Source organism: Ictidomys tridecemlineatus, chromosome 1 (genome assembly GCF_052094955.1).
Source record: "Ictidomys tridecemlineatus isolate mIctTri1 chromosome 1, mIctTri1.hap1, whole genome shotgun sequence".
Taxonomy (NCBI): Eukaryota; Metazoa; Chordata; class Mammalia; order Rodentia; family Sciuridae; genus Ictidomys; species Ictidomys tridecemlineatus.
This window is the reverse complement of record NC_135477.1, coordinates 60,310,424-60,327,713: the sequence shown is the minus strand read 5'-3', so window position 1 is coordinate 60,327,713 and position 17,290 is coordinate 60,310,424. Positions and strand designations below refer to the sequence as shown.

The window sequence follows — 17,290 nt, the reverse complement described above, 5'->3', positions numbered from 1 at the left end:
AATCAAGATATTGCTTCTGTATGTATATTAAGGTAATGTGTATGTAATAAATACTGAGACAAAAGACAGTAGAACATTGAGGACCTATAAACCTGCCTGTCCCTCAGAGGACTCCACGTGCCCCCATCTGCATACCTGTGAGCTAACAATACACCTAGATAAAGTTCTTTTGTGTCTTTGCTCCACCTGCTTGGCTTCAGCGCTGACCCTGCAACCTTTGTTCTACTCTGTATCTCTGCCTCATTGTTCAATGTTAAATGATAACATTGTGGAGGCTGGTTTTCCTTAGGTTTCTTCTGTTTTTTTGTTTTTGTTTTTGTTTTGTTTTTCTTGAGAAATTAATTTGAACATTAGTAGAACAAAGGAAGAAAGAAGAACAAGGAGAAAGCCAAGAAGAAAAAGGAAAAGAGACCAGTCTTGGCATTGATCTCTTGATAATCACTCTATTTTTATAGGTTAAGATTAAAATTTTATTTTTCCATATTACAAACTCATTCTTCTTTCTCAATATAAGCTAGTACTATATGTTGCTTATTATTTTTACTTGCTTCCAAAAGCTTCTGTTAAACCTCAGCATCCTGGGATACCAATGTGGTGATCTCTCACTAGTTCTTTAGATAGATTTATTCACAGCATGCCTGTGGTTTCATGGAGATAACATTTGCCACAGATGCATAAGGGCTTACTCTACCTGGCAGCAATAAATCCCACTAAAATGACAAAGCTCTGGCGAGACCATCAGGCAAATGAGTCAGAAGTCAAAACTGTCATTAAAGTTGTAGGAGTCTTTTTAGAATCAAAAATTTCAAAATGATTGGTTTGGGGATTTGCAATAATATAGAAGTGCTAATTTATGCATCCGAGAACAACATAAACACATGACTAGGCAAATGTGACTTGGCAGAGTTCAGGTAAGGAATCTTAGCTAACAGTGAGTTGAATTAAATGTCTATTTTAACTCCCCCAAAATCTTAGTCTTCAATAATTGGTTTTTAATATCTTCCATAGAGAAAGTAGTAGCCCCACTACTCTGAATTGATTAGGCTACATCTAGAATACTGTGCTCAATACCACCTAAATTGTAGATCGATATATACAAGTTGAAATGCACACAGGGGACCAGGTAGGTGAGGGGAGGGGAACAGCAGAAGGAAATGGAGATGAAGTGCCCAGAGGAAGAACAAAAAAGCCTGAGGGGGAAAAAAAGAAAAAGAAACCTATTTTAAATAACTGTTACATGGGAAATGTAGTTTTTATTTCTAAATAGCATTTAGGGCCCAGTTCCCTCATGAACTTAGTCAAATATATCAAAGCCCGAATCAATTATTAGAAGCCATAGGAAGGTCAATAAAATGGAGAATTTTTGAAGACAGCGGTTGTTCAAAGTTGACTAGGCATTTTGAGAATCAGGGAAATTCCATCCTGTGAGGCATTTAGGCAAAAAGAGCTTCTAAGCAAATAAAAAGGTTCTAGCACTAGATGTTTGTTCAGGTTGAGTGACCTTTAAGAAATTCTTTCAACATCAAAATCTATGACATGGTGAAATCAACTTGACTTCAATAGTCCATGGAAACACCCATGAAACAAGAAATAAAAGAATTTTTAAATTCAATCTTTAATTTAAAATTTCTCTGTGAAACAAATATAATTAAAATTTCTGAATTTCAAATTTGCAAGTTGAGAGAAAGGAAATGATTGTGATTTCTAGTTAAATAGCTGGATCTATTTTCTTCAAATTTAGAGATTCAAAATGAATCTCATTTTGAAGTTATTCTATCAGTTGTCTACATATATAAGACTGTTATATAGTCCATTCAAACTTGGCCTCTCATCAGTGTGGCTAACTTTGGATATTTTGTTAAAAGACCAATACATTTTTTATGTCTGTTTGTCATATTTCACAATTATTTCATTTGAAAGCAAACTTTTGACATGTTGTATATTTGTGTGTGCGTGGGTATATACACACACACACACACACACACACACACATATATATACACATATATATCTCCTTGTAAGAATATAATCTGTTTTATCTTCTGCACCCAAAATATTTATTACTCAGAAATGTTGCTCGACAGTACACTGTATGACAGCTAGACATATTACTCTAAAAGTCCTAATGCAGATACAAAGATGATCTACTTGGAGATAGAAGGGAGATGAACATTTATCTAATGCTTTAGAGAAAAAGAAAGGAAATGAATTTTAAAAACCTATAAATTTATCAAAACATTTATGAACAACAAGGCAGGTCCTCTCAGGTCCCTGAAGATCACAGAGCATTAGCTCTCCTGGGTGCACAGTCCCCAGCCATAATGCACTTGTTATAAGCAATCCTTGAATACTGAAAAAGTTAAAATGACCTGGGATCAGGCAGGTTTTTCCACTATTTAGGTTTCCAGTGAAATTTGTGTAAATCAAAGGAACCAAAAAATTAAAGTAGGTAGGGAAAAAAAAAAAGACCAGCAACACTAAGATGGATTCTACGGAAAAGTGCTGTGAGAAGGGTACATAGAGAGTTAAATGATTCAAGAAAGAAACTTAAATATAATATAGATTCTACAACAGTAAACATTTCAATTATTTTTGTGAAACTCCAAATTTGCCATCCCTACAATGTTTATTCACTTATAAAAATGCTAGTTTTCCAACAGATCTTGTAGACATGCCATGTATTCATGTATTTATATATATCTCTGACCTGATCAAAAGCATGGTGTTTTTTTTTTTTTTAAAGAGAAAGGAGAGAGAGGGGAGAGAGAGAGAGAGAGAATTTTTTAATATCTATTTTTTAGTTTTCAGCAGACACAACATCTTTGTTTGTATGTGGTGCTGAGGATTGAACCGGGGCCACACGTATGCCAGGTGAGCGCGCTACGGCTTGAGCCACTTCCCCAGCCCCAAGCATGGTGTTTTAATTAAGGCACAAATGGATTCTTTAAACACATAAAGTATAGCTACAATCATATTTTGGTCTCTTAATCAAATCATTGCTAAACGTTTATATCTTGGAAATACTTTTGTTCAGGTTGAGTTTTCACTATTGGCTCAATATCAAAAGGAATTTTTACAGCAAAACTTAGAATAAATCTTAGAACGGCATTTGATAACTTACCTGTAAGGACACCTCTTCTTATTTTATAAAATATTTTAACTATAAATATTAATCAATTTTCCCTTTTTAGATTTCAGATGAAAACAATACAAACATCAGTTTTCTGCTTGACAGAAACAAATAGAAAATAATCCAGATAATTAGTGACAGTTTTCTGTTTTAAAGTTGGAAAATGGGTTCAAAGAGTGAGACTTAAGACGAGTACTAAATATGCATTCTTTAAATAAATATACAAATTAATAATCTCAAGAGGATTTGAAAAGTTAGTAACTCAAGGAAGTGTTACATTTCAAAGATAAGAAATGAAAGATAAAGCTGGTAGTTAGGTTTCATCACAGTAAAAATTTGCAAATACCTTCTTCAACATCTGAGATATATTCGCCATCACTGAGCATTTCAGGGGCGTTGGCTTTACGAACTGCATGATTTAAGCGAACAATATAAGTGTATGAAAAATACATATTCCTGATACAACAACAAAACATTTCAAAATTTCCCCACTTTTGCAATGAACTTTTTCCAAGAACCAACAAAAACACAGTTAGTCATAATTAATATGAACTCAAAGGACATTTTCATACCTTCATCATCAGACATATCAAGAACTTCATTCATCGTTTCTGGAACATTCATTTTGTGCTTCTCTGTGATCGTCTAGTAACAAAAAAAAAAAATCAGTCACTTTAGTGTGAGCATTTTAAGGTATCCACTTTGTTGTTCTTTTGCATGGTCTGAGGAATGTGCCATTGTAACTTATGGTTTGGATCTTTTTTATCCTTTTTTTTTTTTTTACCAGAAATTGAACTCTGGGATATTCTACGTTTGAACTTCATCTCTAGCCTTTTTAAATTTTTTTTCTTTTTAATATTGAGACAGAGTCTCACTCAGGTGCCCAGGTTGGTCTCAAACTTGTGATCCTCCTGCTCCTTTGGTTCCTGAGTAGCTGGGATTACAGACATGTTCCATCATACCTAGGCTGGTTTGGATACTTAATGTCCCCCCAAAGTTCAAGCACTCAAGGCATGGTCCCCAATGCAACAGTGTTTAAATTGGAAGACTTGGGGAACTCATTCATTCATTAGGATTTTGACCTCACTGATGGATGAATACATCAATGTTAGGGCCAACTAGGTAGAGCCTTGTTGGAGAAAGTAGACCACTGAAGGCAGGACCTTGAAGGGTATAATTTGTCCCAGGCCTCTTCCCTTCTGGGTCTCTCCCTCTGCTTTCTGGCCACCACGAGGTGAGCAGCTTTGCTTTACCAGGTGCTCCCTGCCATGTTTTTTATTGCAACAGCCCAAGGCAATGGGACCAGGCCACCATGTAGCTGAAACCTTGCAAACACTGAGTCAAAATGAAAATTTCCTCCTTTCAAGTTGATTTTCTCACAACCATGAAAAGTTGACTAACAACCACTAAAGGTCTTGGCTGAAGATAAGCCAAAATAATAGCAAGAAATGTCTTTATTAATGGTGCCAATGAAGCCAGATTTAAAATTAGGCAGTCAGTGTCGTTAGGTAAATTGGGTCTAATATCCAGTGAAATCTAAAATGGAGGCCATGTTGAGAATGAATTTCTGGAAAAGTTGAGCAACTCTTGAAATATTAATGAAGTCCCAAGAAAAGCCCTAGGCCCAAAGTCCATCCCAAAGAAATGTTAATGAACAGCCCCAGCAGATTTGGAGATTGCCCATCCCAAAGAAGTGTTAATGAAGTCCTTCCTGCCCAGATTACTTCTTTGGCCCACCTGTGTCCCACCCCTCGGGCCTTCCAACCTACATTCCATCACTGAAAACTATAAAAAGGGGAAACAACTGCACTTCCACGGATTCCACCTCTTGGGTCCCCTTCTTCCTCCGGGAGAAATCTTTTCTGCTGTCCTTTAATAAACTTCTAATTTCTACTCTGACCTCACCTTGGTGTGCTTCTCTGGTGTTATTCTTCAACAATGGGAAAGCAAGGACTTGTCACCTGTCAACAGCGGTAACACCAAGATTCCCACTTACTTTGTCTTCTCCTCTTATGTGTACTTTTAATTCCTGAGATACATCAAATAATTCAAATTGCATAAATTACATAATTTTTACAAGTATGTGCCTGAAAAAGGGGAACTAATGTACTTTCAGGATCATTTTAACTTCAAAAAATTTTAAAGAACAGATTGGTGTTTTTGAAGGTGCCTTAGTAGACACTGCTGCTGAGCAGATGGCTGGAAATGTGGGTCAGTTAAGAGAGCCCTGGCAGCCTGGGATCAGGCTAGAGGGTGGTGGAAGCCTCAAATAAGCCAGATCCCAGGCCTCTGGGGAGGCTTTTCTACTATGGCCATGCATCTTGATGTGCAGGTTTGGCACTGAGTCTTGGGTAGGCGGTGGGGGCCTTCCATCAGGGTTGGGGGTGGTGGTGTTTATTTTAAAGAACAAACAGCACATTACAGAACAGGGGCCTTAATGACTCTTCGTTCTCTGACAACTTCGTATTTATAGATCATTTCCACCCCCAAAACCCCATCAGCATTACTTGTTGAAAATTTTCAAATTTATTTAAAAATAAGTTGCCTTTTAATTTCGAGAATATGAAAAGCTAATGGGTAAGAGTTACAAAGACATGCATTTAAATTTTTTAAAAGTCACATTAAAAATAAGAAAGGGAATATATTATTTCTTAGGGATAATTGCTAAATGTAATTTATACTGCCAGCCCAGTTATTATGCTGAAACAAGACATTATTTGGTGCCTCTTCCAGTGGATAACACTAAAATAAAGGGTTAAAAAAGTTCTAATTTACAATAGTTGTAGATTTACAGAAAAATTATGTAGATAGTAAAGAGAGTTCTCATCTACCCCACACCAAGTTTCCCTGATCATTAAAATCTTGTATTTGGATGATATATTTGTCACAAATAATGAAACAGTATTAATACATTAAAGTTTGTATTTTATTCATATTTCCTTTATTTTTTTTACCTACTGTCCTTTTTCTATCCCAGGATCTCATCCAGGATAGCACACATTATATTTAGTTGTTGTGTCTCTTTGGGCTTCTTTGGGCTGTAACAGTTTCTCAGACTTTCTGTGGTTTTGATGACCATGATAGCCTGGAGTTATATTGGTTAGGTATTTTATGTAATTATCACCCAACTGGGGTTTGTCTTGCATTTTCTTTTATGATTTGAGTGGGGCTAGAAGTTTTGGGGAGGAAAATCGCAGAGGTGAAGCGCCAGTTTTTAATCACACATCAAAGGTACGTACCACTGACAGGATTTATGACTTGATGTTGACCTTGATCATCTCGCTGAGGCAGCGTTAGTCAGGTTTCTCTACTGTAAAGTGACTTTGTTTTCCTGCCTCTGTGTGTGTGTGTGTGTGTGTGTGTGTGTGTGTGTGTGTGTGTGTGGTGTTAAATCACAATGCTCAGCCCATATGTAAGCAGTGGGGAATTATGTTCTACACTTCCTTGAGAGTGAAGTACTCTGATAAATTACTTGGAATTCTTCTGCCTAAGAAATTTGTGTCTTCTTTCCATTTGTTTCATTTATTTATATGAGTATGGACTTAAGGATATTTGTTTTACACTTTGCCCTAAACCCCAATACTATTTGATTTATTTATTTTTGCTCAAATTATTCTACCTTTGACTACTGGGAACTTGCAGTTGATTCATTTGTCCCTGTGATATATCCCAAACACAGTGTGTGTGTATTTGCTGTTCATTTATTTGGGGTGGTAGTGGGAGACTATTCCCTACTTGAGGGCACTATAAGATGTTCTAGGCCCATTCTGTATATTTCCTTTTCTAGTTCTAGACTCATCCAGGTCTCCAAGGAGCTCTGATTCCTTTTATTAAAGAATTATATTAGCAACTGATATTCATATGCAAAAGGTATTCAGCTTTAGCTTCTGGAAAAAACATTTTAAATAATGCAATTAAAAACAGATAGGAAGCTGGGTGTGATGGCACACACCTGTAATCCAGCAGCTCAGAAGGCTGAGGCAGGAGGATCATGAGTTCAAAGCCAGCCTCAGCAAAAGTGAGGCACTAGGTAACTCAGTGAGGGCCTGCCTCCAAATAAAATACAAAATAGGACTGGGGACGTGGCTCAGTGGTCAAGTACCCCTGAGTTCAATCCTTGTAATTGTTCCCTCCAAAAAAACAAAAAAGATAGGAATCACATTTTCTAAAGTTCAGTTTCTCTCCATTCAGTCTGTTATGCTGTCATGATTGTGACCTCATTTACTAAAGCATCTTTCTCAGAACTGCCACATCATATGTTATTCTCCTGGATGAGGCATTGTTGTTTTCAAGGCTTGGAAAGACTCAACTATTCTTATAAGAGGCAATGACCCCAAGGAGCTAGTATGTAGCTGCAGGAAGATGACGCCTGTGGTGGAGGTCAGTCTATGTTTACTAGTTTAAGATTAAAGACACTAACCTAGACTGCATCAGCTGTAAGTTAGTTGACATGTAAGTGCTAAAGCTGGTCTGATAAGGTGGTGTCTTAGTTTATAAGATAAAGTCTCAAATACCGCAGTGCTGGGCTAAGCCTTAAAGACTGTGATGGCCTTTCTAATCAATGTGAGCAGTTCCTCTGGTGGAAGCCTTGTTTTCTTCCTTAGGCAAATTGGACCTTTCCTGTTAGCATGCACAGTGTCTTTCTCTCACAGAAATTTACCAACCAAGTCTCCTGATGACACAAAGTGGAATGGCACTCCTCTCTACATGTTACAGCTTCTGAGGGCAACCTGAGTCTTGAGACCTTTCTCTACCTTTCAGAAGATTTTCTAAAGCTATAGCTTTACTTCATCTATAACTCTACATTCTCTTAATGCTTTTGTTCTTTATTATTTTAAAGAAACATTTTGTATTTTGTTAGTGGGTAAGTAATTTAATAGAATAAGATTTGCATTTTGAACAATTTTTACTACTTTCAATTCTCTCATACTGAACTAGCAGACATATTTATTGAAATGACTTTAAATCTTATATAGCATAGTGACACTTGGTCATTGTTAAATAGCTTGTCTTCCTCCTCCCTCCTTCCCCATCCTACAGAGAGCTACATGGAATATCTATAAAATTAAGGCTAATAAACATTGTTTGTTTAAACTCTTTTACTTGAGAGTTTAATAACATGTTAGAAGAAGATGAAATACTCAAGAAGTATATGAATCAACATATGGGAATTTATTGCTTAGATAAACTACATCTTGAAGTTGGAAATGTATCCTGGTTGATAACCCCTGCTGTAAGTCCTTTAAAATAACTGTTTTCCTTCTTGCAAACTGTACAATTTCTCTCTTATGAGCAACAGGCTTATTTTTTAATTTCTAAAGCCTGTACATTGCCAAATCACTCAATCTACAGTAGCTACAGACACTCCTAGGCTATGGCTTTTTTAATATAAAGCACCATGTACACAAAATGATTTGGATGAACCAACTATACTTCCCTTCAAGTTGGGAGGTGATAGAAAGGAAAAGGAGACTGAACTGATAACCAGAAATGTTCCAGAATCCTCAAATTACATTGTACAGCCTTCATCTCAAGGCTACATGTTAAGTCAGAGTCAGGAATAACTCAAATAGGCTTCGGACATGGAGTAGTATCTGCCCTTGGTTCCAAAGTTATCAAATCCTAATGCAGTTCAGAGGTTCCAGATGGGGTTAAAGTGAAAAGATTTATCCTAGAGGCTGCAGCTTATTAAAGTGTATCTGATGCAATAGAATCTCCTGCTGAAGAGTTACTTTAAAATTTAACAAAACATTGTATTATTGTTTCCTATAAAAGCTGAAGTGGACAAAGTATAGAGAGAATGGTGATCAAAACCAATTTTGATCCTAACTGTAATTGTTTAAAAAATATACGATTTTTAAAAACAATATGTAACCATGTATTATTTGCATATTAAGCGACATCTCAGCCCTTTAGGAAACTTCTATTTTGGTATTGGGGACTGAACCCAATAGTGCTTTACCACTGAGCTACATCCCCAGACTTCTTTATTTTGAGACAGGATCTTACTATGTTGCTTCTGGTCTCACAAAGTTGCTGAAGCCGGCTTCAAACCTCTGATCCTCCTGCCTCAGCCTCCCATGTGGCGAGGCTTACAGGCATGTGCCATCAAGCCTGGTGTCGTGCAACTTTTAAAAAGGTATTTTCAACATTTCAAAGTTTTGTTCATATCAGGAATGAGAGTTTCAGTATCCTGACTACCAACAATGATAACAATTTGAAACATGGCACTTAGTCTGAATGGTACAATGAAAGTTCATCTTAGAAAAGCCCAATAAAATTCTAGCCTGAGATCTGGCTTCCAGGGGAACAAGGCTCTGTATCCATTACTTACAGTCGTGGTCATGGTCTCTTCTGTCACTACCTTCAGGGTGTCAACCACAGAGATGTACCCAAGGCGCCGGGCAATGGCAAGGGCGGTATTCCCATTCTGGCAATGGGAGAACACAGACAAAGAATTAACGAGACTCCTTCCACACGTTTTGCCTACACAAAATGTGAAGGTGAGTGTCTTATCAGACCTATCCATTGTTTGCTTTTGTTAGAGACATACCTTACACAAAACCCACCTAACCTGTTTCTACTCATTGGCCAAGTCTGGGCAGCTACACATGGAATCCAAGAGCAAGGTCCTCAGTAAGCAATCAATGAAACAGACCCATTTTTTTTTCCTTACATATGTACTTCCTATATTTGATGGCAACACAATTAATAGTTTTAAAGTGTGAAACACTAATTAGATCTCTCTCTGAATAGTTCACAGCGATATGAGTATTGCCCTTTTCCCATTATTCTTCTGAATGCTGTTTATGCCTATCAATAGAAAAGGCAACATGTGTATTCAATGAAAAATATAGAAGAGTCCAGGTCGCACTATCTCCTCCTTCTTCCCTTACACGGGCGTGAAGCTTACCACAGTGAGTTCATTGGGGGAGGCATTGTTCTGAAGCAAGACATTTATTATATGTGTATGTCCCTGTTGAGCTGCTTGATGTAATGGTGTATACCCATTCTGTGGAAGAAAGATGGAATAAATGACTCTTACTTTCTCAGATACAAAATAAACAACTTTGGTGGAAAGGAGGGAGAAGGGAGCTTACCTTTGTTTTGGCATTGACTTTTGCAGAATGCTGGAGAAGGAAATTAACAATCTTGATGTTTCCGTAGTGGCAGCCCACATGTAGCGGTGTGTAGCCCATCTGTAATTATATATATATATATTTTTTTTCCAAAAAGAAACAGCATAAGTACACTTTTAGCAACAGCTATCCTAAATAGAAGCAAAATTATTATTTAGCCTTTTTTTTTTAGCGGAAAAAAATGTTTTCTCATCTCTCTATAAAAAAATTACACTTGATCATTCCCAGAGCTAGTTGTAATTAAAAATAACAATACCACTTCACATAAAAATAGTTACTTAGTTTTCCCCAGAGTTCTCACTTGTATTAGTTCATTTTAGTCTCGTAATAACTGTTCAAGACAGGCTAATCCACTGACTGCCTGGCGAGAGTCAGAGAGTGTTTTATGGGCACCCTAGACTACCCTCTAAATGTTTAAAGTCTAGGGGGAAAAAAGTCTAAATGATAAGGCAAGGTTGAGGATGTTCAGAAGGCATGATGGAGACAGAGTCACAGAAACACTACCAAGGAAGAGACTGCTCTGAGTGCTGGTAGCTGCAGAAGTCTGAACTTGATCTAGGTGAATCTGCTCTAGTTCAAGTTTCCCCGTGTCCTCACTTGAGTTTCACAGTGTGAAAATCACCGATTTAGACAAAGCAACCGTCTTTTCTCAGATGAGTAAGCCAGGATGGGGTGGAGGGGGAGAAGGGTTATAAGTTCATTCTTTCATTCTCTCCCTCCCTGTGTGTGTGTGCAAAGAAAATCTATATCATTATTTGAAAAAAAAAATAAGGATATTCTGGATCCTTTTCTAGATGGTGACAATCATTGTAAGAGAGACCACTGCCCAATTTCAGGGACCCTGTTCAATCTCTGTTCATGACACAGGAAGCACCAGCTCACGGAAAGACAGAACATGAACCTTTTATTGCCACATTTCTAAGCAGTGATCGAAGGAGAAAGGTTCATATTTTCATGAGTCTAAATCTCACATATGATGGCATGTGCCTTTATGGTGGCCCCACAAATGGGTCACTTTAAATTTGAAAAGGGGATGCCCAGACCACAGCCATAGCCAAAGCCAAAGGTGAGGGTGACTTACCAGGGATGTACTGCCCTGTAGACCTGCCTCTGATCAAACCCCATCCCCAAACCAACCTGTGAGTGCACTCATGCTGCCCAGACTCTCCCCAGCAAGTGCACCAGAACCACATAGTGTGAGACGGGCTTATCACCCCAAAGCCACTTCATGCATGACTGAGGATATCCCTTTTTTGGTGATCAGAATTGTTTGCCTACTTTGCAGGGTTCTTCTTTCTTGGAACTGAGGAATCAGATGGTGCACCTATGACCAGAATGCTGCTTGGTAAGGGAGATTTGAATGTAGTTTGTGCAATCATTTCTTAGTACAATTAGTTTAACTGAAGTAACTTTATTCTCAAGTTCAGTGTTAGGTAAAGAGGTCAAAACAATATTGATAATATTTGAAAAATCTAAATATTTAAGAGCTCTTCAAGTTTTTAGACTACTTGCTTAAGTAACATGTTACCATTTCCAAAGGCTGGTGTGTTAAATGCATTAGATTTGTGGAGAATTGAATCACTTTAAATATTCCAACAAATAGCTTGTACTTATTCTTAAAGCTTCCTATCTTACTCTTGGTAAAACCCTGCCATTATACTATTAGGACTTACCTGATTTAGGTCTCCCCTGCCTCCCCTGTCCCCTTCTATATAATCTTTGATCTCATTTTCTATTCTTTCCCTTGTTCACTGTGCTCTGGTAGACTAATCTTTTTACTATTCCATAAACACTAAAGGAGCATTTTATTAAAGATGTGTGTGCCTGGTCAAGAAGATTCAACTTGCACTTGGATTCACTGTGGGTAGGGGTTGCCATTCCCATATAAGATGGTACCTTGTATGGATACACCGGGAGAGATGTGATTTGAGAAATCCTTTCCACCTAGCAGTAATAAATGTTGGAAAAGATCAACTGTTCTTTCTTGAGAATTTTTTTTTTTTATACCAGGGATTGAACTCAGGAGCACTTAACTACTGAGCCACATCCCCAGCCCTATCGTTGTATTTTATTTAGAGACAGGGTCTTGTTGAGTTACTTAGTGCCTTGCCGTTGCTGAGGCTGGCTTTGAACTTGCGATCCTCCTACCTCAACCTCCCAAGTCACTAGGATTACAGGCATGGGCCACTGCACCCAGCCTTTCTTGAGCAATTTTGCCTCTTTGTCCAGTGCTACCTCACTTATGATATCATTATACTCTGAAATAAAACCTTTTCTTTTTTGGGCAAACCTGAGTAGGGATATATAAAACCCTGCAAAATGCACCTCAGAGTCTTTAATAATTTTCTTTCACTTTCCCCTCTATTGATTACCAAGTGGTGGATGTTGACATCTATTACTGATCAGGCTGCAGCTTCAACCAGTGAAATGAAGGAGTGGAGCAGCGCTACGGCTGTGTGGACTATGGAGGCAGAGCACATGCTTGGAGTCCAGCTTTGCCACTTATTGACTATGTGACTTTGGGTGAGTCATTGCACCTCTCTGTGTTGGCTCATGCACTGTCAAATGGAATCTGATAACATCAGCAATCTTATAGTATTGTCTTAATATGCTGACAGACACAGTATTTGGCACATGGCATTAGCTATGATCATCTCCTGCCTCAACTAGCAGGTGGCATATAATAAATGATCAAAAGAAAGGAAACAGGAAAAGATCCAGAGGAAAGACGGTGTCTTCTTGTTGAATGGGATGGTTGTATTGTGTAGCAACAGAAAACAGGTTCAGATGGAACATTCTGGCTGATATTTCCAATCTATATTATCTTATTACAATATCTTATTTAGTAATAATTAGGAACTCTCTCTGCCCCAACTCGAGACTTGAGAGAGGGAGTGGGCAACCTCTTTCTCCTTCCTCTCCTAAAACCTGTGGGTCAGTCTCTAGGAGTCGGTGCTTTGCCTGACTTTCTTGCACTTGGCGTCATCTTCCTGGGTGACCACGCACCCCACAATTACAAATACTATCCAGTTTTTAAAAATGTGGTATTTTAATATAATTTTAAGTCCTGATGCTGTTTAAAGGGATATTTTTCTCTTATCACTTTACATTAAATATTACTTGAGGGCACTGGGGTGTGACTCAATGGCAGGGCACTTGCCTAGTATGCACAGAGCCTTAAATGTGATATATAGTATGGAAAAAAATTTGCACACACACATGCTTATACACATACATACATCGATAATGTGACAGATACAGATCCACAGAAGACTAAAATTTTTTATAAAGTTCATAATTTTAGTTCAGTGTAACTGAGATTAGATAAGTGCATTTAGTAACGAAGAGGAGTTTTTTTCTTTAGAAAACAAACCCTCTCTAAATCAACTCTCAATACTTCATTTCCTAAAGGAAGTATAACTGAAATTCTCAAACAGCCTAATAAATTTTCTCCTATGATTTTTTTTCCTTTATTATTCACCTCAAAACTGAGTGTGAAATAAACTGGGGTGGGGGAACTATGAGATCTTAGAATTATTAAATACTGTGGAATAATATTTTCATAATGATAAGAAAAAAAATAAGCAAACTGTCATGTCTAACCTGCCCGTCCCACTTCTGATACCCATATAATTCTGTTAACTTTTTTTTTTTTTTTTTTTTTTTTGTCTCTTGGCACTTTCCTTTTCGCTTATGGACCTATATACACATTCCCAGTATTTGGAACAAAAAGCACTCCTTTCAAATGCTTCTCTTTTCTACATCTCTATCCTCCTATAATTAAGCTTCTTGGTGCGGGAGGGGGCTCCTTTTTCATTCACCATTCCTTCTCATCCTTCCTCATCTCACCAACTCAACCACTGCAGTCAGACTGCTTCCTAGCTGGGTGCAGTGGCGCATGTCTATAATCCCTGCGACTCAGGAGGCTGAGGCAGGAGAATCACAAGTTCATAGCTAGCCTCAGCAACTTAGTGAGGCCCTCAGCAACTTAGAAAGATCTAATCTCAAAACAAAAAAAAAAAAAAAATGGGAGGGGGGTGGCGCTGGGGATGTAGTTCAGTGGTTGAACACCCCTGGATTCAATCCCAGGAACAAAATCAATTAACCAACCAACCAAAAACTCTTCATTCTTGATACTCTTTTTTTTTTTTTTAAAAATATTTATTATTTTTTTTTAGTTATTGGTGGACACAACATCTTTGTTTGTATGTGGAGCTGAGGATCGAACCCGGGCCGCACGCATACCAGGCGAGTGCGCTACCGCTTGAGCCACATCCCCAGCCCTCTTGATACTCTTGATGCCAATACCATGCATAGGATTCATCCTTTTCCTACCCAAAACACTCAGCTTGATGTCTTATATAACTGGGCATTGATATCCTGTCTTTCCTGGTTTACCCCATGACAGCCTCTCTTCCTCCTCTTCTACCCAATGCCGCTGACCCAGGGCTTTGTCTTTGGTTTGCTCAGTGATCACATCTACACCTACAACTTCAGCTGTCTGGTTTTAGCTGATGGTCCCTGAGTCTGGGTCTTCAGTCTGGCCATCATTCCTGTGATTGATATTTTAGTCACTTGTTGGGTTTTTCTACCCAGATGACCCTACGTAGTCTACAGTTCAACCTAATCCAATTCTGAGCTCATTCCTCTTTCCCCAGCTGGCTTCTCCTGCTGTATTCCCTGTCTGGTGAAGTAGTACTAGGGATCACCCAGTATCACTAGTCAGTTCATGAGATTCGCCCTGAGTGTCTCACTATTGCTCAGTCCCCAAGTTTTACTATTTGTCTGTCTTAGGGTTTCCAAAATACTGTTCGTGTTGGTCAACTTTCCATTTGTCTCTTAACTGAGGCTTTCTTCACTTGACCTCAGCTCCAGCAGGACTAGCCCTGTTCTCAGCTCTTTCATCAGCTTATTCCTAGCATTGTTGCCCAGGATCTTTGTAAACCAGACTGCTGATCTCATCACCACTCTGTTTGAAACCTTTAGCGGCTTCCTAGCACAACAGAATAAAAGCTGAACTGCTTATCCTGGTGCATTAACTGCCTCCATCCCTTGCCTTCATCCTTTGCCTAGGACTTAACCCCTAATTTTTTTCTCATGTTCCTGTGATACTGAACCAGCTATGTAGTTATCCTGTGTTCTCCAAATCTACCCGATTTCAAAAACTCAGTTTACTATCTATTTTCTAAAATTTTACATATCTCCCTGAAATCAGGCTTTGTACCAATTAGCTTGTATAAATAATTCATGATTTTGTGCCTCTGTTTCCTCATCTATAAGACAGGGACTCAAACTTTAGCAATCCCATAGTGTAATTATAAGGATTAAACAAAGTGATACATATAAAGGACTCGGACTAATGGCTGGCACAGAGAAAATAGGTAGTAATTTTCATCATTATTATATTATTTTTATTATTACTATGTGTCTCCCTTTCTAGACTATGAATTCTGTAAGGGCCGGGGGTTAACAAACACTGAGGTAAGAATTTGGCAATTCACAGGAGCTCTAAAAATGAATGCAAAATGTACTCAAATAAGCTCTCAAAACTTTTCATGTTTTTTAAACAACGAAATCAACATCTTTCAGGGGTGGTGTACATAAAAAACTTTAGGATATTATAGCTTTAAAAGTCAAGAGAAATAAAGCTGAGCACAGAGGCACAGGCCTGTAGTACCAGCAACTCAGGAGGCTGAGGCAGGAGGATCCCAAGTTTGAGGTCAGCCTCAGCAACTTAGTGAGGCCCTAAGCAACGTAGTGACAAAGTGCCCCTGGATTCAATCACCAGGACAAAAAGACAAGGAAAGCCATGGTCTCATCTCAGCCAAACAACACTGACTCTAACACTCTGTGGGTGGCAGCACAATTCGGTCTGAACTGACTTGCTGAACTTTAAAAGCAAAGGGGGGGGGGGATGAGTATAAAAGGTCAGCAAACCACGTGGGAGTGCTGCAAGGGCTGTGACCAGGACTTTCTCATCTTTTTCTCACAAGAGAAAAACCCTGATATCTTCACTGTTATTATTTCATGAACTGAATGCTCTCTATCCTGCCTGCAGGCTGGTGGGAGATGTCTTCTTTACCAGTGAAATTTGAAAGCTTATAAAATATCATCAATTCTATCCACAAAGTCAAACAGCAAGTGCAAGAACCCCAACTCGACGCCCTTCTGCTCTGCTCTAAGCACGGGACTCGCTTCCTTTTCATGTCTGTGATCTTTCCCGAGAGAAAAAGGGAAAAAAGGAAAGGAAAAGGTTTTTGTAAGAGACAGGCGCTTTCTCGAGTGAGGCAGTTTGTAAAGGGCAGTGAAAGATACATGCTTCAAAACATCATACCAAGAACAAAAATGATGACCAACCGTGACCCAGATTGGGTGGCTTAGAAGGAAACCCTGGCAGCCACCTTTTGTCTACCAACTCAGAACAGAAGGCGTGCAGGGCTGTCCCCACCCCACCTCACAGGCTTTCTGACCGACTTTGGCTACACCCCTTGGTTAGGCCAGGGCACAAAAACATTGAACAACTTGACCTTGACTCTGATAATTTCACATCTGTAAAGGGAGAGGTAACAATAATTTAAGTCTCTCTGTGTGTGTGTTCTGTGTGTGAATAAAACAATACAGAATTAAAGAATTAATACATAAATACATTTACCATAAAGCTGCAAATTTCTAATGTAGAGAATTCTTTCTTGATGAAAATATTCAAGAAAAATAAAGAAAACAAGCTAAATTAGTCCAATTTTGATGTCTGCAATACCTTTTTACTTGGTTCATTCTTCGTGGTACTTTTGTATTATTGACGTCTTCAAAATGCCCACACAACTCAGAACCTCTCTATACAGAAAAATGATCTTATTTACAATATTTAATAAGCATTCTATTTGTGTCAAACATGCAACATATTAAGAAATGTGTGTGTGTGTGTGTGTGTGTGTGTGTATATATATATACACACACACATAAAATTTTGGTACTGGGGATTGAACTTAGGGGCACTTTACCACTGAGCTACATCCCTAGC

The 17,290-nt window shown here is 38.3% G+C and overlaps 1 protein-coding gene across 13 annotated transcripts in view; it reads right to left on the bottom strand.

The window, feature by feature from the left end:
* Positions 1–17,290, bottom strand: part of Ank3 (ankyrin 3) — a 632,006-nt gene that overhangs the window by 119,101 nt on the left and 495,615 nt on the right. For all 13 annotated transcript variants that reach the window (XM_078041667.1, XM_078041715.1, XM_078041711.1 and 10 more), the window contains 5 exons: positions 10,231–10,329; positions 10,044–10,142; positions 9,465–9,560; positions 3,703–3,775; positions 3,477–3,539 (listed from right to left, as the gene is read on the bottom strand). In XM_078041667.1, coding sequence (XP_077897793.1) covers positions 3,477–3,539; positions 3,703–3,775; positions 9,465–9,560; positions 10,044–10,142; positions 10,231–10,329 — 430 coding nt within the window. The remainder of the gene's footprint in view (positions 1–3,476; positions 3,540–3,702; positions 3,776–9,464; positions 9,561–10,043; positions 10,143–10,230; positions 10,330–17,290) is intronic.